This window comes from Scyliorhinus canicula, chromosome 1, assembly GCF_902713615.1.
Source record: "Scyliorhinus canicula chromosome 1, sScyCan1.1, whole genome shotgun sequence".
Lineage (NCBI taxonomy): Eukaryota > Metazoa > Chordata > Chondrichthyes > Carcharhiniformes > Scyliorhinidae > Scyliorhinus > Scyliorhinus canicula.
This window is the reverse complement of record NC_052146.1, coordinates 221,101,628-221,123,807: the sequence shown is the minus strand read 5'-3', so window position 1 is coordinate 221,123,807 and position 22,180 is coordinate 221,101,628. Positions and strand designations below refer to the sequence as shown.

Below are 22,180 nucleotides of genomic sequence, written 5' to 3'. Positions count from 1 at the left end.
ATCCTCGACTTTATTCCCCACAGACTGCAATCAGTAAGAATAAACAACACCTCCTCCATGATAGTCCTCAATAACGGGGCCCCGCAAGGCAGCACTCCCTGTACACACACAACTGCATGGCAAAATATGGTTCCAACTCCATCTACAAGTTTGCTGATGTCACGACCATGTGATGAGTCAGAATACAGGAGGGAGACGGAGAACCTAGTGGAGTGGTGCTGCGACAATCTATCCCTTGATGCCTGAAAAACCAAAGAGCTGGTCATTGACTTCAGGAAGCAAAGTATCATACGCACCCCAGTCTGCATCAACGGAGCTGAGGTGGAGATAGTTGACAGCTTCACATTCCTAGGTATGCACATCACCAAAAATCTGTCCTGGTCCTCCCACGTCAATGCTACCACCAAGAAAGCACAACAGCGCCTATACTTCCTCAGGAAACTAAGGAAATGCAGCAAATCCACACTGACTCTTAGCAACTTTTACAGATGCCCCATAGGAAGCATCCTTTCTGGCTGCATCACAGCCTGGTATGGCAACTGCTCAGCCCAAGACCGCAAGAAACTTCAGAGAGTCATGAACACAGCCCAGTCCATCACACAAAACTGCCTCCCATCCATTGACTCTATCTATACCTCCCGCTGCCTGGGGAAAGCGGGCAGCATAATCAAAAACCCCTCCCACCCGGCTTACTCACTCTTCCAACTTCTTCCATCGGGCAGGAGATACAAAACTCTGAGAACATGCACGAACAGATTCAAAAACAGCTTCTTCCCCGCTGTTACCAGACTCCTAAACGAATCCATTATGGACTGACCTGATTAATACTACACTACTGTATGCTTCACCCGAGGCCGGTGTCTTTACATTGTGTACCTTGTGTTTCCCTATTATGTATTTACTTTTTATTTTATTTTATTTTCATGTACTGAATGATCTGTTTGAACTGCTTGCAGAAAAGTACTTGTCACTGTACACCGGTACATGTGACAATAAACATATCCAATCCAATCCAATCCAAAATAAAATCATGGCTCTGGACACAGTTCAACATCACTTCAGAGACAAGGAGGGTGACATTTATCTGTCCTGACAAAACCAAGATTTCCAGGAATCTTGAGAGATGAGAATTTTATGTGGGTCTTCACTGCTTCTTGTTAAGTATATGTAAAATTTTGCTTCATAAATTCTACTTGATTTATAGATTCTAGTTACTTGTATCTTGTCGGTCAAGCACAAAGACCCGAGTGTGAGAAATTAAAAATCTGGACCCAAGGGTTTGTTTTATTTAGAAGGGTTTTATTCTTCAAAACCCTAAACCGTACACTCCTCATGATTTTTATTACCTCTATCAAATTTTCTCTCAGCTTACTTTGATCCAAGCAATAGTTCCAATTTTACCAATCAATAACTGAAGTTTCTCATCCATGAAGTCCTTCATTTGACTCTTTCCTGTACTCTCTCCAATGCCTTCACCTCCTTTTTAAAGTGCGGTGTTCAAAATTGGCCGCAATAATCCTCCTGGGGCCCAACTAATGTCTTGTTCAACTTCAACATAACTTCCTTGCTCTTGTGGTCTATGTCCCTGTTAATAAAGCCCAGGATACTGTGTCCTTTCTTAAGCACTGTCTTAAACTGTCCTATTACCTTCAACGGCTTATGCACATATAACCCACATTGCCCTGAACCTACACCCCCACTAGAATTGTAACCTGTTATGTTACTGGAAAGAATGCTAGAAGTCGTCCAGTAGTTGAAGGAAGGTTTATTGTGCTACACAACTTAAATGATTGCGTGAGCTCTTACTTACAGAACTGCACTTGTAAAGGTTACACTTCTCTATGCTCTGCAACTAGGCCTGACCACACTAGCAGCCCTGAGCTCACTTCCGTCCCTGTTCTCCTCACCGTCTGTTCAGCCAAAGTCCGGGGGAGGGCCTTTGGCGTCACTCTTATACGTCCCCGTGCTGCCCCCTGGTGGTATTTCCATTTCCCATCAGCCCCTTCTGTACACACTCAAGTGAGGATCACTACATAATCTTTATTTTATATTGTCTCTCCTTGTTTTTTCTATCAGAATTAATCACTTCATATTTCTCTGCGCAAAGCAATATAGTTGTAGTTGTTGCAGGCCTTCAGGACATTGCTGCAGGAGTTCCTCAGGGAAGTGTCCAAGGCTCTTTTATTAACTCCCTCATTGATTACCTTCCTTTCAACATAAGATCAGAATTAGGGATGTTTGTGGATGACTGCATAATGTTCGGTATCATTCACAACTTCTCAGATACTGAACTGCTCTGTGCCTTCATGCAGAAAGGTCAGCAAAAAATCCAGGCCTGGTCTTATTGTGGCAATGACCATCTCCAGCAACCATCTTTTTTTGATATTCAGCAGTATAACCATAATTGAACCCACCACACCCACCCTGATTCTCCCCTCCCATGCATGCCCTCTCCCACATGATCAACATCCAACGGTCACTATTGATCAGAAACTTAAATAGACCAGCCACATAAATATTCGACTACAAGAGCGGATCAGAAGCCGTGTATGCTCCAATGAGTGACTCACCTGTCGACTCTCTGTAGCTTATCCGTTTACTACAAGATATTAGTCAGGGGTGTGGTGGAATTCTCTCACCTTGTTTGGATGAGTGTACCTCCAACACTCATAAAACTCAGAACCACCCAGGATATCTCATCATGCTTTTACCGGCACCTTATCTATCATCTTAAACATTTACTCCCTCCATCACCAATATGCAATGGCTGCAGTGCGTTTTATCCACTGCAACAACTTGCCAAAATCCCTCCTACAGGATTTTGCAAATCCACCATCTCTACCGAGAAGGATGGGGAAACAGTTGCATGAGAACAGTGTCATTTTCCCATCCTCTTCTAGTCACACACCAACGGCTCACCACCTTGTCACAGGCAATCAATGATGTATTTGCCAGTGATGTCTATATCCATGAATGAATAAAACCATCATTTAGACGGCATGTTGAGGCACTGGTCTAAAATTATGACAGTGTTAAAGTTTGTGTGCATGATAGGAAGGCATTTCCAGACCTGTAATAATCATCATCTGACTCGGGTATAATGGCTAGCCAAAGAGTGCAATGTAACAATATTTTTTTTACAGAGGAATGGAATCAATAGGAATAGTCTGGAGAGAATTTGGAGCTTAAAAGTTACCATGTCATCAAGAATTTCTGTAAATATTCAAATAATTCTGGCAACTTTGATCACCAGAGATAATAGTGTGACTAAAACTCCAAGAATATGTGGGAGTCCATCCAATTAAAGAAATGAATTTGAAATTGCTGTATCATTTTTGTTGGTTAATGCAATTTTCAATTCTCAAGATGTAATGTGCTTCCCCTTATCTCCCTTGGGCATTAAAAAATCTTGCTATTTCTTTTGCAGACAAAAAAATGGTTTAATGCTAGTGTGCCGCACTTTCTGCTGCCACATCATCATTGATATATATATATATCATTTTGAATAACACTTTCATTCTGAAAGCACTCTCAGTCTACAATGGAAACACTAAATGTCAATATACAAAACCTTCTTCTGTTCCTATTTAGACTACAAACATCAGGGAAACTCTCCACTGTTGAGTATTTTTAAAATTTAATCAAACGAACCATCACTGCATTTGTTTCACGAATGTGTTCTCTGGGAGGTGTTGTAGCAAAATGATTGACATTGTCACAAACGTATAGTTATGACACTAGATTTTTACGGAAAACTGTTTGAAAAGCAAATGTTTGCTCAGCAAAAAAACATTTAAAAAGTCTTTGTTCAGAAAAGGGATGCACGGACAGACAACTTGGCACATTGAAATTTTATCAAACTGCTTCTCGAGAAGGATCAGAAGAGACATCTTGAAATTTAATTTCCGAGATCCTTCAACTTGCTTCAGAAAAAAGACGAAAAAGACCTTAACGAAAAGCTATTAAAAAATAACCTCAGAAGGTAGAAAGGTTGTTTGAATGGCCAATACCTAACATGGAAGCTTAGTCCATCAGTTTTGGAGGAGCCATCTTTGGACTTTATACGATAAGACTAGAAGTTGCACAGAGAGAATCATCTTGAATATTATGAGACAGACATACCTTGAAATAGAAATGGCTTCTCAACAGGGAGCGTTCGAGGAAGTGGCTATCGGGCTTATTAACATGCTGGACATAAATTTCAAAATGCTGAAGGGCTAGTAGCAGTGCTAAGGCTTCCTTTTCAATTGTGGAGTATTTTCTTTGGCACAGACTTATTTTCTTTGAAAGGTATCCTACCAGACTCTCTATTCCTGTTCCATCATCCTGCAGTAATACCGCGCCCACCCCCAGGACGGTAGCATAGTGGTTAGCACTGTTGCTTCACAGCTCCAGGGACCCGGGTTCGATTTCCTGCTTGGGTCACTGTCTGTGCGGAGTCTACACGTTCTCCCCGTGTCTGTGTGGGTTTCCTCCGTGTGCTCCAGTTTCCTCCCACAAGTCCAGGAAGACGTGACTGTTAGGTAATTTGGACATTCTGAATTCTCTTTCAGTGTACCCGAACAGGCGCCGGAATGTGGCGACTAGGGGATTTTCACAGTGACTTCATTGCAGTGTTAATGTAAGCCTACTTGTGACAATAATAAAGATTATTATTAATTTGTATCCGTATTTTAGTCAATAACCGTATCATTTCTATCCAAGCAACTTTCAGCAGTAGTTTTTCTAATAAACTATACCTTTTATCTTGTCTGAGACTAACGCTTTCTCCTGGGTTACCTGGCAAAAGCCCACACAATTAAACAGGAACCAGAAAGGCCCCCACATGGGTAAAGAGATAGTGAGGGAGATGCCCCACTTAGTCAAAGAGCTTGAGGGTTGTCACTTGATAGTTAAGCCAAGTCCAATAAGTGGAGAGGTAGAAAAGGGATCGCCTGAAAGTAAGCAGTACACAGAGTTGCCACACCCATCAGGGTGGGGTCAGAGTGCAGCTCAGAAATGAAGACACTGAATTCAGTTCAAACAAAGACTTTAATTAAAAAAAGTTGTGACCTGAGGGGCAGCCTAAAAGGTGTTGGAGAAAAAAGCCACAAAACAAAACACAAAAGTAGTTAAACTAGCTCAAAATGAATCATTGGTCTAGATTCTCCGGCTACTCGTTGGCGGCAGCATTCTCTAGTCCCGCCTGCAGCTCACCCCTTGCCCGCAGATTTCCCGGCGGCGTGAGGTGACTTCAACGGGAAATCCCATTGACAAGCGATGGAAGAATCCTGCCACCAGCGAACAGCGTGCCAAATTCCCCATCCTTGCTAGCAGCGGTAGCAGGGCGGACTCGCAACGGAGAATCCAATTCAAGATCTGGTCTGAGCGGAATGAGGAAAAACAAAGATTTTAAACGGTTCAAAGATTTTAAACTGTTCAAAGAAAAACATCGGACAAGAATATCAAACATTTTACTGGAACATAAAAAGCATATTAATTACATTCTTGTATCAGCTAAAAGAGACTTTGACCAAAGACAAGTTATTGGCACAGGAAGAGGCCATTGCTAACTTGCTGACACAGAGAGACAATTTAAAAGATTTAGGTTTGGGAAGTAAACAGTAAAACAAACCCATGTTAAAAAGGGTAACTATCTACAAACAGATGAATTAGGAGAAGTAGGCCACTCTGTCCCCTGTGACTGCTCCTGCTAAATAAGTTTAGCTTTAGATTTGTCTGGCAGATTCTTTGAAGGCATCCATTATGTATCAGACCAGACCCCCACAGTTGCTGGGATACCCAACAGAAACCCCAATATTTTACTTAATTTGTAAGACTGTGAGGAAAAGATACTTCACTCCAGGAGTGATTCCACGCACAAATATGGATATGGTATATCAAAACAAACTTTATTATGAACACATAGCATCATAAAGCTTACAATTACCAGTTAAACAATGCTCAACAGTACAACAACACAATAATTCCTAACTGCTATCTTTATCTCCATTCAAACACCACCCATCTCAGGTCACAATCCACTTTTAAATACAGTTAGCAGACCCAGGAATACTTGCTTAATGGAGAGGTCTTGAATACCCTGCTTTGAGAAAAGAGTTATCCAGGACACAAATTGCAGTTTGCTGTCTGTCTCAAACTGTTTAACCTGCCAGCCTTTGAGTCACTGCTTCTGTCCTGTCCACAGGCAAAACTTTAACTCACTATTTTGAGAAAAACTGCTACTCTGCCCACAGAAAATCATCAAAGGCGTAATCGGACGGCCACGTCATGCCCGACCCCGTGATGCAACAAGGCCGTTAAATCTCACAAGCGGCTTCTTACAGGATTTAAGACGCTCGGAACGCCTCACGAGATCTAGCGAGGTCTCCTGAGATGCCGCGATCTGGATCTCATCCTCAACTGGGTGTGACCCAGATTTACATTTTTAAGAGAGCAGTTAGGCTTATTTAAATATGTCGGTGCCAGATTCTCCCAAAGCCTGTTTTGTGCCGTTGGTGTACGGCTGTTTGTTTTTGCTGTCTTCCTTCCTGCTTTGTGTTTTCCTTCAGTGATAGTTCTGTGTTTGATTTGATTTATAATGTGCCAGACCGAACTGTGCCCCACTTGGGAGGGGTGGAATAGTTTTTTCTCTCTCCTCTGCCGTGCTCAGTGTTGGAGCAGTCTTTTCTGGTGGGCTGAACTGGTGAGCCTTTCCACTGATATAGGTCGGGGAGGGGGTTGTGTTCTGGGTGTCCGGTCTCCTCATTATATTGTCTTCTGTATTTTTGATACTGTCAATAAACTGAAATATTTGCAGGTTGTATTTGCTGCTTGCTCTTGCTGTTGGCAGCAGATGCCTGGAGCTGCTGTTGCTGTTTCCTTCCTTTTCTGTAACCGGAAAGACAATTTTTCCGAAGATACCTGGGTCCTGGAACACCTGGCACAGGGCGGTATACCAATCCAGAAGGCAATCCAGTTTGAACCTAGACGACGCTGCGGGACCTGATGCACGACATTGTTCCAAATGGGCCACCTGCTAAGGCAGTTGAAGAAATGCTTTTGCAGATTGCTGATGCTTTTGTGCTAATGTGGGGAGTGCTGTGTGTAACTGGCACATCACCGCGGGTTAAACGCGCTGGAAGGCAAGATGTTCAACTACACCTTGAGTGCCGGTGGAACGTGTGGATGCCAGGATTTGGTTCCGGTGAGATTGGGCCGTGTGGGCAGGCCTGCACAGCTGTGGGGTGGTATTCTCTCCCTCCCCCCCCCAACACGCCCCAGGGGGGGGAGAATCGCCACCCCGACACCCGCACACGATTCTCCCACCCCCTGAAACCAGCGCTGCGAGAATCGCGCTGGGCCGCTCGCCGTTTGCGGCGATTCTCAGGCCCGGATGGGCCGAGTGGCCGGTAAAAAAAATGCGCAGGATGGTGCGACCCAACTGCACATGCGCAAGAATGAGCTGCCCCAACTGTGCATGCACGGGTTGGCGCGGCGCCGATTTGGAGCCGCGTAAGGAGGTTGGAACGCCGTGACTCTGTGGGGGCCAGAATAGGTCGTGCCCGGGCCCTGTTCGCACCATCGTGAAACACGACGGAGCTCACGATGGCGTGAACACTTGGCCTCAATTTCGGAGAATCTCGACCGTGGTTCCTAGACGGAGAATGGCACTGATACTTGGAACAGGTCACCCATTGATGGACAGATAATTTCTTCAACAAAGTTCTGGACATGCTAACACATTCTCAGGCTTATCTTCAGTTTCTATTGAGGAACCTATGAGGGGTGATACCGTGTGATCTTGTGTGAATATGAGCTGATATGGCTTTGTATTGGTACCAATATGGAAGGGCAATGTTTCCTTGTTGCTTAATGGTTAGTGTGACATGTGGAATGTTACATAGTTCATTTTTAAATCTTTGTTATTGTTGACCGTTTAATAAACAAAATATTTGCAAGTGCATTCTCGTCGGTAGACATGCCATGTCTCAGACGATGATTATTGCATCACATTTCAATCAAACTTTGAAGCCTGAACAATGTGCCTGAACTTGAGAAGCATCAGCACCATAGAGGCAGCAGCAAACAATCAAACCCGAGGAGCTGGGCTTCAGCACTGAGGATATCTTCACAAACACAGGATCAGGGGAGGGCCCCTGTGCACGGTCTCCCTAATGTTCCCAGCAGAGGTCTGGGGCCCAGGGGCTCCTACTGTGGTCGGGAGTGAGTATGCACAATAAGGTTCTCCACTACAACTGGCTTGCTGCATGACACGGGGGTGGGTTCACGCAAGAGTGGGGGAGGCTTGGGGATTTTAATGTCACTGGCAGATTCTGCAGGCGGATAAAAGGATTATGTGGCCTTGCCTGAGGAGGACCAGGGCCAGGAGAGGCTGGAGGACGAGCCGGGGAAGGACCCGCCGGAGGATGGAGGACAATCGATGGCAAGGCATGCCCGGAGGACCACAGAGGCCTTCATCCTCACCCAATTCTTTTTTTTAAAAAAAAATTTAGAGTACCCAATTCATTTTTTTCCAATTAAGGGGCAATTTAGCGTGGCCAATCCACCTACCCTGCACATCTTTGGGTTGTGGGGGCGAAACCCACGCAGACACGGGGAGAATGTGCAAACCCCACACGGACAGTGACCCAGAGCCGGGATCGAACCTGGGACCTTGGCGCCGTGAGACTGCAGTGCTACCACAGAACCACCGTGCTGCCCATCCTCACCCAATTCTGATAGGATGAGGCTTTGTCCTTCAGCTCACCCCATTCACAGCCACACACCCCCTCCCCCCTCCCTTCCCCTTCCTGTGATATTCTTGCGACATCACCCAGGGTGATAGGCCTGTGTTGGCACTGTCAGTGGGGCAATATAAAAGGCAGGAGAAAGATGATCACTCGCTGCGAGGAAAACTCTGGTGCTCCTCAGTTTATGCCAATGTCTGACTCCTGTTGTTCTGCTGAGAGCGCACACTCATACCCATCCTCTGAATAGTCTAATTCAGTGGCATTTGATCTTGGACCACTGCGCCCAGGAGGCGCGGGGAGTGCAAGGCAACAGGGAGTGGGGGTGCAGGCAGGCCCGCTGTGAAGATTAACGTGGCAGATGCTTCACATGTATCAGGTGTAAGATGTTTTAACAGTGAACATTGGACATTTACATTCCCTGCTCGCTACAGATCGTGCAAACCACCCCTGCACAGTGTCTCAATCACTCAATTGAGTGGTCCTCAATCTTCCTGATCGCACATGATTTAGTGCTACGTTGAGGTGTGTCCCCAGGATGCACATCAGAGGGAGAGGCAGCATGCTGCTTTTTGCGAACCTATGGCCTTTGATGCCTTGGCGGACGTTTTCTGGAGTGTCTGGAGCCGGAGGGCCCTGGCCGACTTACCATCACTGGCATCACCATACCACCCTCGCTGCCCGCTGCCCTTGAGATGCACCGGTTTCAGGAAGGGGGTATTCAGAAGAACTGGAGACAGGCCGGGTTGCCCTCCAGCGCTTCCTCCTCCATGGTGCTAGCCCGTAGGACTCAGGGTCTCCATGGGACAGAGGGGCAGCTGTAATGATCGCCTGAAGCCTCTTGCGTTAACTGGCTCTGCTACTCCTGTAGGCTCCCCACTGTCTGCTCTATGGTGATGACACCTTCCGTGATGCTCCTCAGTGACTGGGCAATGCTCTGGAGTGCCTTGACAATGTCCACCTCTATCTGGGACTACATGCCTCAGCAACTGTGACATGATGTCAACACCACCACTCAAGACATTGAACTGATGCTCCAGGCTTTCCACTGTGTTTGCCACCCTAGCAATGCGGATCTCGGTGCCACACATTGTCGGGATCATCTCCTGCTCCTGTAGCCATGAGACTCTGCTGTGCCCTCACTGGAGCGTTGCTGACATCCCTTCCTGAATCTCATGGCTGTCTCTTAGCTATCAGCTCTGGGATAACCTTGTCCAGAGGCTTGCCATTTGATTGGAACTTAGCTGAGTCCTGGGGTCAAACTGACCTTCGACTGCTGACTTCCTTGGATGTTCTTCCCTCTACCTGATGTGCATCAGAAACTGTGTGGTTCTCACCAGATTGTGCCCCAGAAGCCTGTCTACATATGTTGCCCAACGAGGTGTATGTCTCTGCGCTGGTGGAAGGGTGGGGATGATAGCTCCAGTCAACACACAAGCATGACAGCATGCAGACCTGCTCCTCTCTTTGGGGATGCCGACCTCACAAGGCTTCTTGACGTTGTAGATGCAAGGCGGGACATCCTGTTCCCCCGAGACTTCGGAAGACCAGCAGCAGGGTCCACTCGCCAGTGGTCTCCTCGGAGCTCCCCTCCGAGGTGATCTCTTGGGTAGCAGGGGGTGGAGAGGGAACAACTCCGGATGGCCCGGCCTCATCAGATGGAGTTCCTGTGAGAGAATGGGCATGTGGTCAGTGAGAGGGAAGGATCATTTTGTCTGACATGAACAACTCACTTGAGACAGGTTATCTGGGTCAAGGGGCAGTGGATCCTCACCTCTGCGGCACAGGCCAGCCTCCCTGTCGGGGACTGCTCTGTCCTGACCCGCGATCTCCAGGGTTTGTTCCTCATAGAGGGTGAGGACTCGAATCTCTGGTACTCCGCCCCCATCTTGGCCCTTCCCACTTTTTATGGGCTACCTCCTCCTGCGAGGAAAAAAGAGGGGGCTTGGTGAGCCCCACGCACTTGATGCATCAGAGGGGTCTATGGCAAGTGGCATGTGTGGGCACCGCAACTGGACATGAAGGAGTTGTACTGGTGGGTGTTGGGGAAGCCGAGGAGGAAGCACAAAATCTGATGTGGGAGGCTGTGCGGTGTCAACCAGTGATTTGTGGGCGGGAGGGGGGGCATCGGGACATTGAGGGGTGCCAGGCAGAACTGATGCCAGGAGGGAGCTGGCAACTTTCCCTTGCAACTCGGTAGATGTGATTCGTCTTCTCCTTACATTGTATGGCAATCTTCCTGATCATGCTGCCCACACTGGCAGCCACTGCCTCCCAGGTGGTATTGGTGACCCTGCTGCTGGTCTTCCGAAGTCTCGGGGGAACAGGATGTCCCGCCTTGCATCTACAACGTCAAGAAGCCTTGTGAGGTCGGCATCCCCAAAGAGAGGAGCAGGTCTGCATGCTGTCATGCTTGTGTGTTGACTGGAGTGAGCGGTGGGAGCACTTGAAAGCAGCTCCTCCTTGTTGACAACAAGACACTGAGGCACGAGTCTGGCGAAACAGACGGCCAGAGAGCCAGTAATGGAGAGCTCAGGGGGGCTCATTTCTGGCACTAACTTCTATTAAATAAAGGCTGTAATCTCGCCAATGCGGCCGATGAGAAACACCCCGCCAATCATGCCCAAAATGACACTTCGAAACCTTTCCAATAAATCGCGCTCAATGTCTCTAATTATCTATTCACCAGGGAACCTAATTTATATAAACAAAATTCCATTAATCCAACTTTTATAATGCTTTAATTGCAACTCCATCTCCAGAAAGCCTGCTGCCTTTAAAACCAGGATGTTTAAAAACATGACTGCAGCAGTCACACACATTAACCTAGGCTTTTAACCCTTACTGCACCAACTACATATCATACAATAGAAGATCATAGAATTTACAGTGCAGAAGGAGGCCATTCGGCCCATCGAGTCTGCACCGGCTCCTGGAAAGAGCACCCCACCCAAGGTCAACACCTCCGCCCTATCCCCATAACCCAGCTACCCCACCCAACACTAAGGGTAATTTTGGACACTAAGGGCAATTTATCATGGCCAATCCACCTAACCTGCACATCTTTGGACTGTGGGAGGAAACCGGAGCACCCGGAGGAAACCCACGCACACACGGGGAGGATGTGCAGACTCCACACAGACAGTGACCCAAGCCGGGTATCGAACCTGGGACCCTGGAGCTGTGAAGCCATTGTGCTATCCACAATGCTACCGTGCTGCCCAAATGTATCTGAAATTCCTATATTTTTCACACATTAATAATGAAAAGGTCGCAAAACGTGAGCCCAGATATGCTCCAAAGTTAAAATCAGAGGAAACCATTGTAAAAACCAAGAGAAAGGAAGAAAAACCCCAGATTAAAAATACAAGTGGAAAATAAAAATAGTAGACTGTATAGAATCACCCATCTGTCTAGGTGTCGAAAAATGTTTGTATTTCTTTACCTGTTATTTCCTCAATGTACTTCTGTAAAAAAATTAAAATGCATATATTTCCAATTTATCCAGTAAGGCCTGGGATGTGACAAACGCTTTAGATTTTTAACGATAACTGCTTTAAAAGCACATTGTGGCGGTTGTCACCTGAAGACCAACCTTATTGAGTAAGAGTCATGTGAACTGTAATGCATGTAAAAATCTGCTGTCCATGTCCTTTTCCACAATGAAAAGTCTAATGATGACTATCATACCATTGTCGATTGTCTTAAAAACTCATCTGGCTCACTAATGTCCTTTTGGGAAGAAAATACCCAGGTTCACAGGAATGTGGTTGACTCTTAAATGCCCCTAGGGATGGGCAATAAATGCTGGCCCAGCCACATCCCAGGAACAAAAAACAAATTTGAATCCCTCATAATTTAAAAAAGGGGGCTACATACACACGTACAAATTCTTAGATTACAAACAACTTTAAGAAAAATGTGATTGCGACATCCAAAGGGCTGAAAAAAATGATCCACATGAAAAGAATGTTACAATCAACACCTACCATAGAGAATCTCTCTAAGTGGAGCAGCGTTCCTAGTTAGAAAGAGTACACTATGGACTAGCTCAAAGAATGCACATAATGAAGCAGCCTTGTAAATAAAGTTTGTTTGTTCAAATTAAGAAGCCTCCAGGAGTACATTTTTACACATATAATAATAATAATCTTTATTGTCACAAGTTGGCTTACATTAACACTGTAATGAAGTTACTGTGAAAAGTCCTGAGTCACCACATTCCGGTGCCTGTTCAGGTACACAGAGGGAGAATTCAGAATGTCCAATTCACCTAACAGCACGTCTTTGAGGACTTGTGGGAGGAAACCGGAGCATCCGGAGGAAATCCACGCAGATACGGGGAGAATGTGCAGACTCCAGTGACCCAAGCTTAAATCGAACCTGGGACTCTGGCGCTGTGAAGCCATAGTGCTAACCACTATGCTACCGTGCTGCCCCTTGTGTTTGCTCAACAAAAAACTTTTTAAATGCCTTCATAAAAATAAATTAAAAAATAAAATATCACTCATTGTCACAGGTAGGCTTCAAATGAAGTTACTGTGAAAAGCCCCTAGTCGCCACATTCCGGCGCCTGTTCGGGTAAGCTGTTACGGGAATTGAACCGTGCTGCTGGCCTGCCTTGGTCTGCTTTCAAAGCCAGCGATTTAGCCCTGTGCTAAACAGCCTCTAAACTTTAAAAACTTTTCTAACAAGCTATCCTTTTATATTTTTAAGACTAAAAAGTGTCTGCTTGGCCAATGGCAGTGGGAGATAGTGGTGTAGTTGCATTCTTTCTGGATTAGTAAACTAGAGGCCTAGGTTCGAATCCCACCACAGCAAGTGGTGAAATTTGAAATCAATTAAAAACTGGAATGAAAGTCTAATGATGATCATGAAACCATTGTTGATTGTCGTAAAAACTCATCTGGTTCACGAATGTCCTTTAGGGAAGAAAATCTGTCATCCTCACCCAGATTCATAGGAATGTGGTTGACTCTTAAATGCCCCCAGGGATGGGCAATAAATGCTGGCCCAGCCACATCCCAGGAACAAAAACAAAATTTGAACCCCTCATAATTTAAAAAGGGAGCTACATACACACGTTCTTAGCTTACAAATTCTTAGTTTACAAACCACTTTAAGAAAAATGCGATTGCGACATCCAAAGGTTTGAAAACAATGTTACACATGAAAAGAATGTTACATATTGTGTTTGCCTGTTAGCCAGATTAGGATGAGTATCTGGGGACTAGATCACAAATTTACACATGACGATTAGAATTCTAACATTGTAGTGTTGGGTTCACGGCGACTAGTATAAATCAGCAAGGAGAAAGCAGCTCTCGTTGAGGAAAAGGATCTGGACAGCAGAATTTTACATGCATTACAGTACCAGCAGCATGGAAGTATCATGGCTACTGGACGAGCAATCTAGTGGCCTGCACTATAATCCAGAGAATATGAGTTCAAATTCCACCATGACAATTTGATTTCAGGTTTTTTTTAAACTCAAAATATAAACGAAACTGGTACGATTACAAGACCATGACGATTGTGACAAAACTCCAATTCGAATTTAGGGAATGAAATCTGGAATCCTTTTTCAGACTGCTCCAGTCCCACAACAACATGGTTGACTCTGAGCTGCTGTTTGAAGAGGCCTAGCAAACCACTCAGTCCTTATCAAACTGGTTCAAAGAGGCACCCCATCACATCTCCAAAGTAAAAAAAGTTTTGTTTTTTTTTATAAATTTAGAATACCCAATTATTTTTTCCAATTAAGGGGCAATTTAGCATGGCCAATCCACCTAACTTGCAAATCTTTGGATTGTGGGGGTGAAACCCACACAGACACGGGGAGAATGTGCAAACTCCTCACGGACAGTGACCCAGAGCCGGGATTCGAACCCGGGTCCTCAGCGCCGTAGGCACAATGCTGCCACTGTGCCACCGTGCTGCCCGTAAAAGAAAATGTTGATGCAACAGCATTTGAATAGTTGGTAGCTGACAAAAGTGCAGACGAGTGTTTCAGCAACAGATGGGCTTGGATAATAGCAGGGTATGGCGGCATTGAAGAGTTATAAATGTGGCACAAGGTCAGAGGCTCTGCTAAGAGTCAAGTAGGATGTAAAGCTGTGAACAACCCTATTGGCTCGTGCGCAATACTGAAACATGCTAACTAGACGTTTGCTCTCATCGTCTTTTCATAAACAGCTGTGAGTGCGTACCATACAGTTCATTGCCAGGAGCTGGTTTCTTCACATAGCTCAGGAAAGGCAGCCAAACAGGAAACATATATTAATTAATCACAATGAAGACTGCAGCTTGTTGTCCACATACCTGTCTGAGCCAGCACCACGGCTGTTTTCCTTTTGAAGTGCAGGATCGACCCATATGACGAGCACAGACTGTGGACTTATAACGCGAACTGTGATGTCTCTGGGTTCATACAATTCATAGTTCTCTAAATCAAAAACAGAAGTGATCGTCCAAAACTAATTACTGTCATATCAAAAGTATTTGGACAATTGTGAGAATGAAGTCGAAAACGCAAAGTTAAAGGGAGCGATTGGGCAGCAGGGTAGCATGGTGGTTAGCATAAATGCTTCACAGCTCCAGGGTCCCAGGTTCGATTCCCGGTTGGGTCACTGTCTGTGTGGAGTCTGCACGTCCTCCCTGTGTGTGCGTGGGTTTCCTCCGGGTGCTCCGGTTTCCTCCCACAGTCCAAAGATGTGCGGGTTAGGTGGATTGGCCATGCTAAATTGCCCGTAGTGTCCTAAAAAAAGTAAGGTTAAGGGGGAGGGGTTGTTGGGTTACGGGTATAGGGTGGATACGCGGGTTTGAGTAGGGTGATCATGGCTCGGCACAACATCGAGGGCCGAAGGGCCTGTTCTGTGCTGTACTGTTCTATGTTCTATGATTCTCCGAGCCCTGCGCCAGGCTGGAGAATTGCTGCAACCGTGCCATGATGCCCCGGCGCCGGCGCGCGATTCTCCGAGGCGCAGAGAACTGGCGCCATTTGAGCCGGCGCCGGCCGTGGGCCACTGGAATCGTCGGGGCCACCGATTTTCCAGCCCGGATGGGCTGAGCGGCTGCGTGGATACTACAGAGTCCCGCTGGCTCCGTTCACCCCTGGGCGCTGCCAGTGGGAACTCTGCACGAAGGGTCGGGGGGGGGGGGGGGGCATGTTGGGCGGGGAAAAGCGATCCTTCACCCGGTAGGAGCCTCTGATGGGGTCTGGCCTGCGATCGGGGCCCACCAATTGGCGGGCCGGCCTCTCCCCCCCGGGCCTACATTGTTCCGCGGGCCCCTGAAAACCAACGCCATGTTGAGTCGGGGCCGGCGCGCAGAAGAAGTCCCCTGCGCATGCCCAGGTTGGCACAGCCCAACTGCGCATGCATGGATTGGTGCGGCGCCCATTTGGCGCTGGGAAGGGAGGCTGGAGCGGCGTTAACCACTCCAATGCCGTGCTGGCCCTCTGTGGGGGACAGAATCGGTCGTACCCAGGCCCGGTTCGTGCCATTGTTAAACGCGACGGCGTTCACAACGGCGCAAACACTTGGTCTCCATTTTGGAGAATCGCCCACAAAATATTTGTGAATACTATGATAGGTATTAAGGTTCTGAGAAAGTTACATTGCCACAAATAAATAGAGAAGACTTCTGAAGCCTCCTTCAGTTGACAGGAGTATGGATTTGAGCAGCAGGTATTGAAAGCACTGCACCTGCGAAACAGTGTGCGTTTGAATCTTTTTCTGGTGTTTGTATTGAAATCTTTCCAAACTTTTTGCCTAGTGTAATATAGTTCAGTTTTCTTGTTTAATCATCTTTATGTTAAAAGTACACTGATAGACTCGTGATTGTGTTCAGCAACTGACCTGCACTGTTTCTAAATAAATCAAAGGTAGGATCTACCAAGTCAGGTTTCATTTGGGGATCTGTCTTATCTAGGAAACATCAGCTGGGATTCTTGATTTTCCACTTATTAAAGGTAACGACTAGATTGGTTACTGTGTGAATCACCTCTGGTTCAATGAAGGTCAACGCAAACTCAAGGAACCTTTTACAACTTTACAACCTGTTGTCCTGAACATTGAGTTCAACAACTTCAGATCATATTGACTGCTCACTTTTCTCAGACAGTAGGTGCCGATAATAATTTCACTGTTGCTACTGAATCTTCTCTTTATCATCCAATCACTGTCCCATTTTGCCTTGCACTATTATTTATCTGTAATTTCAGACATTACCTTTTCTTCTTTCCTACTCGGCCAACCTTCCACCATCTCCCCCAACCCCAGCAGCCCCCTCAACACCCGCAACCCCCACCCTGCACCACCCTCAGCCCCCACACCCCAAACCCGCAAGCCCTATACATACCCAGTCAACCCTTTACCTTGACTCGGATTTGTTCAAAACTGTAAAATAACAACAGCATTCAGTTCTGGCCATAAATCATCAGCTCTTATTATCTCTGTCTTTCTCTTAAAAACTATTGCCCAGCCTCAATTAAGTCCAGTGGATGGTTAACCACTGTTTCCACTGTGCATAGCAGGTAACCTGTCCAGTCCAGTGGATGGTTAACCAATGTCTCCTCTGTGCATAGCAGGTAACCTGTCCAGTCCAGTGGATGGTTAACCAATGTCTCCTCTGTGCATAGCAGATAACCTGTCCTTTCCTGTCCAGTGAATGGTTAACCAGTGTTCCACTGTGCATAGCAGATAACCTGTCCTTTCCTGTCCAGTGAATGGTTAACCAGTGTTCTACTGTGCATAGCAGATAACCTGTCCTTTCCAGTAAATGGTTAACCAGCGTCTCCACTGTGCATAGCAGTTTGCTATCAATTCATACAGTAATAATTACACTAACGCAAAATTTCTAGGCTTGTCCAGGCATTCTCAAATTGAAAGCCACCCCGACATGAAACCCCCAACAGAGATGAGGAAAGGCATGTTATTTACTTGTTGGGAACGAATATATGAACATTTTTGTGAATAATAATATCACAATTAGAGTATTAATTTACATCTCATATGCAACCTGCATATGGAAGCAAAAACCTTCTAATACTGCCTCATGTTAATAGATTTTCCAACCAAACCCACCTGGAACTTTGTGTTTTGCTGGGATTGCTCTGTGAACAGATTCCCTCTGCCCGAAGGCTCTTTCCCGAGGAGACATCCCATACAGTGATTCAGGGACTGTGGAAAGACAAATGTATAGGGCACAAAATCCACAGCAATCATTCCACTTTTCAATGTCTTGTCATGTCAGGTTCTATTGTAATACTGAGAAACAATTTTCAAATCCATTATTTATTACTTCATGTACACAATTTACCAATTTTACGTCGGTTGAATATCTGCTCCAAAATGTAAAATGAAATTGCTTTAGTAATTGTAAAATTGTCAGGACTGCATGTGTTGGTACAGTAGGTAAATGACCCACCAACTTTCTGTACTTCATGTCTCCGTTGCTCTTTTGGATGTGGTGCATACTTCATTCTCCTGCCAAGCAGATAGCTTCTAGCTGGAGAGATACGACGAGGTGATCTCAATCGAGGTGAAACTTTCCCGTCAGACCTATCTCCCAGATGATGAGGTCTCTTTGATACGCTTCTGTCTAAAACAAAAGGCATTCCTCAAGTTAATTTTCTTCTAGTAAATATTAGTTGCTTCTATTTAACAACCCAAAATTATATAGAACTTTTGAAAAAAAGTCCGATGGTGCTTCCCAAAGTGAAAAAGAAAAGAGAAAGGATATGGTGGTACAGTGGTTAGCACTGCTGCATCACTGCGGCAGGGACCCGGGTTCAATTCCATCCTTGGGGTGACTGTCTGTGTGCACTTTGTACGTTTTTCCCCTGTCGTGGGTTTACTCCGGTTTTCTCCCACAATCCAAAGATGTGCGAGTTAGGTGGATTGCCATGATAAAGTTGCCCCTTCTTTTTCAGGGATTTGAAGGATAGGGTGGGGGAGTGTGCCTAGGTAGGCTACTCTTTCTGAGGGCTGGTGTGGACTCGATGGGCCAAATGGCCTCCTTCTCCAGTGTAGGGATTCTACGGTTCTTCTATGGATCTGAGCTGATGTCGGAGGGATTAACAAGGGTGAAAGAGATGTGTTTTAAATAAGCTTTTTAGTGGAGGAGGAGCTGAAGAGGCACACAAGGATGGATAAATCCCAGAATGGAAGGTCTAGGTAGCTAATGGGTGAAGGGGATGGAGATAATGTACAAAAGATTAAGGAAAGGAAAATAGACTTCTGGAAGGTTGTCGGGCTAGAGGAAATGGCAGAGAGCACAAGATAAGATTTTCAGTTGGTGCTTATAGGCTTTCACAGATCAAAGGAGGGGTAATGGGTGAGGGATCGAATACAGACAATAAAGTTTTGGATCACCTGACTTCCACAGAGGGTGGGAAGCCATCCAGAAGACTATAGAAATTGAATCTGGAGGTGACATGAAGGTTTCAGCAGTGACTTAGCTGAAGGAGGGTAAGAGTGATGTAAGAGGCTGTAATGCTATGAGGATGGACACAGGTGGTCTTTTTGATTAAAAGGATTATAAGATTGGAAATTCAGTTCAACATTCAATACTTTCATCCATGCTGAAATCGTAACAAGGAGGAAGATGGAATCTATGTCAAGTATTTGTGGCAGAGGCCAAAGACAATGGTTTTATCTCATCAAAGTTTAGTTAGAGGAAACTGGCCTATCCAAGACTGAATCTCAGATAAGCAACTTCACAATAGAGATAGTGGAAAGGTCAAGACAGGTCATGGAGAGGTAGAGTTGGGTGACAAAGTATATGTATAAGTTGACTTCATATCTTCACCAGCAGTAGCATGCTCATAAGGAAGGAATCAAGCATAGACCCCCGGAGGACTCCAGAAGTAATGCTGAGGAAGAAGAAATTGTCGAAATGCTCTGGTCAGGATTGGTTAAACAAGAGCGGGACTAAGTGGGGGCAAACTCACTCAGCTGGACAATGAAGAACAATGGTGATGTTGACTCTTTCAAAGGCTGTAGACATGATAAGAAGAGATAATACACCATGATCACATTTACAACAGATGTAATTTGTAACTTCAGACATCACCATTTCAAGTACTGCAATTAGGACCAAGACTTGCTCTGTGAGATATGAGCAGATACTTGCAGGAAAGATGGGAATGGTTTAAGACTCAACAACAATTTCAAGGATGTTAAAAAGAAAAGGGAGCTGGAGATGAGATGGTCGTTTGCAATGACAGTCTGATCCAGGTTAGGATTTAGGAGGGGTGGGACAATTTATAATGTCAGCTAACATGGAGACGAGGAATGGAAGTTTGTGGTCAGCAATCTTGCAGGGATGGATAGAAAGCAGGAGGTGGGTGTGACAGATGGGATGAACTCAGAGAGGCCTGGAAGGGGATTGGAATGATGCAGGTTCAGCTCTAGGTCAGGGCTAGTGGTGGATCTGAATTGACACATATCTTGAGACTGAACTGAACGCATGTGCTTCCTTCTCACTAAGTCTGTGAATTCATCACACTTGTTATTGGAGGAATGTTAGGAGACAGTTGGTTGTGAGGGGAAAAAAAGGGGTAATGTTTACTCTCTGGCATCTCAACCTGTCAGAACAGAACAGCTCAACAGAACAGAGGCAAGCCTAATAGCGCTCGATATGTTCCTGCCATATTTGATGATGTATAGCAAAACCATTCGTGTGCCAAAACACTCAAGTCCGCAACCATTAGATTTGAGAAAGCAGACGTTGAACACACAACAGAAACATCAGGATAGGAGAAAGAAAAGGCTTTATTATGGGCAAGGGCATTAAATGCATTGACAAACAAATCAATGGCTGCAGAAATATTGTGCCAAACCAAAATATAGACCTATGTTGGGTGACAGCTTAATTTTTGGATACATTTGATTTGACTAATGCCTGAATAGAATTGAAAACTGTATGAAGTTTGCAAGTTCTCCCCGTGTCTGTGTGGGTTTCCTCCCACAGTCCAAAGATATACAGGTTAGGTGGGATTACGGGGACAGGGTGGGAGACTGGGTCTAGGTAGGGTGCTCTTTCAGAGGGTCAGTGCAGACTCAATGGACCAAATGGCCTCATTCTGCACTGTAGGGATTCTATGGAAGTCAGCTGTGTGATACTAATGCAACGCCAAAATGTATTAAAGTCCGTTGTGCTTTTAATGGAAGCATTATTTCTGACTTTATGTGAACTTAGTGCCAAATTAAAACAGTGAGAAAAAAGATTGACAAAAGCATTCATATAATAACATTCTAATGTAACTTCCAGACTTCTAGGTCTCATCCTCTGCTACTAATGATTGTGGTTTACCATAGACAAAGCTGTTACATGTTTTTCACTGCGAACATGTATAAATGCATGTGTTTTTATTTTGCATTTATCTATATATACATATATATATTTACTAATAAAGAGGAAGCAGGAAAGAAAATGTCAAATGTACTTGTAATATGAACCTAGTTTATTTAAACTGCTGGAAGTGGATGAATGTATCCTGTAGATATGAAGGATCATTTTGATGAAAACTATTTCTGCTGTATACAAATCTGGATATAATCAGCATTTTGCATGATCTGTTACAATGGCTCAATGAACATTTGATGTTTACATTTTGAAAAGCAAACAATCCAGAAAATAAAAAAATTATATCTTCTAAATATCTATCTATCGATAGACCAATCTATGCAATTGTTTATCTGTGACTATCACATCATACACCCATCTATCTGTAGCTAAGTATGATGCACAGCTATTGGGTAAAATCAATCATTATTCCAGAGTGGGAGAATGTACTGAGCGAGGTACCTCAGGGCTTATTTTTGAGACCACTACTAAATCTCATTACACAAATGACATGGATACAAAAATGTAACATGAAGTGGTTAAATTTGCAGTTACCAAACTGAGCGAGCTGGTGGAATCAGACGAGGCAGTTCACCAATTACTGTCCAAAATAAATACGTTGGCAAATCAATGGCAGAGAATAGAAAAATAAGCAACACAAACACGTTGTTAGTGAGTTGAAATGAATAAGAATTAAATAAAAAGCAACCCAAGAGTCAGGTTTATGAAGTTTCTTAATGCACCCTAACCAATCCACCGCAGCAATCAAGCCATACCAAATGTTTATTTTAAAAGCCAGTGGAAATTGTGATCAAAATGTTTTATTGTTCTGCTCAGCTTGCACCTTGAATATTGTCAATGCAACAGTGGGTGTTTATTGGGCGGGATTTTCTACACAACCAGCCATGTGTTTCGCTGCGGCGGAGGCATCTTGCCATTGGTCAGTGGCGGGATCTTCAGGTTCCGCTGTTGTCAACGGGGTTTACCGTTGAATGCACCCCTCGCTGCTGGGAAACCTACGGTGGGGGTGCGCCATCAGTGGGGCAGGAAGATCCCCCCAGCATGAAGAGCTGGAAACAAGTGCCAAATCCTCCTCAAGA

The 22,180-nt window shown here is 45.1% G+C and overlaps 1 protein-coding gene across 2 annotated transcripts in view; it reads right to left on the bottom strand.

Annotated features, from left to right (window-relative positions):
* The window catches only part of fndc1 (fibronectin type III domain containing 1), a 251,208-nt gene that overhangs the window by 106,538 nt on the left and 122,490 nt on the right, over positions 1 to 22,180 (bottom strand). For both annotated transcript variants that reach the window (XM_038808240.1, XM_038808250.1), the window contains exons 4-6: positions 18,159 to 18,332; positions 17,816 to 17,911; positions 15,051 to 15,174 (exon numbers count right to left, since the gene is read on the bottom strand). In XM_038808240.1, coding sequence (XP_038664168.1) covers positions 15,051 to 15,174; positions 17,816 to 17,911; positions 18,159 to 18,332 — 394 coding nt within the window. The remainder of the gene's footprint in view (positions 1 to 15,050; positions 15,175 to 17,815; positions 17,912 to 18,158; positions 18,333 to 22,180) is intronic.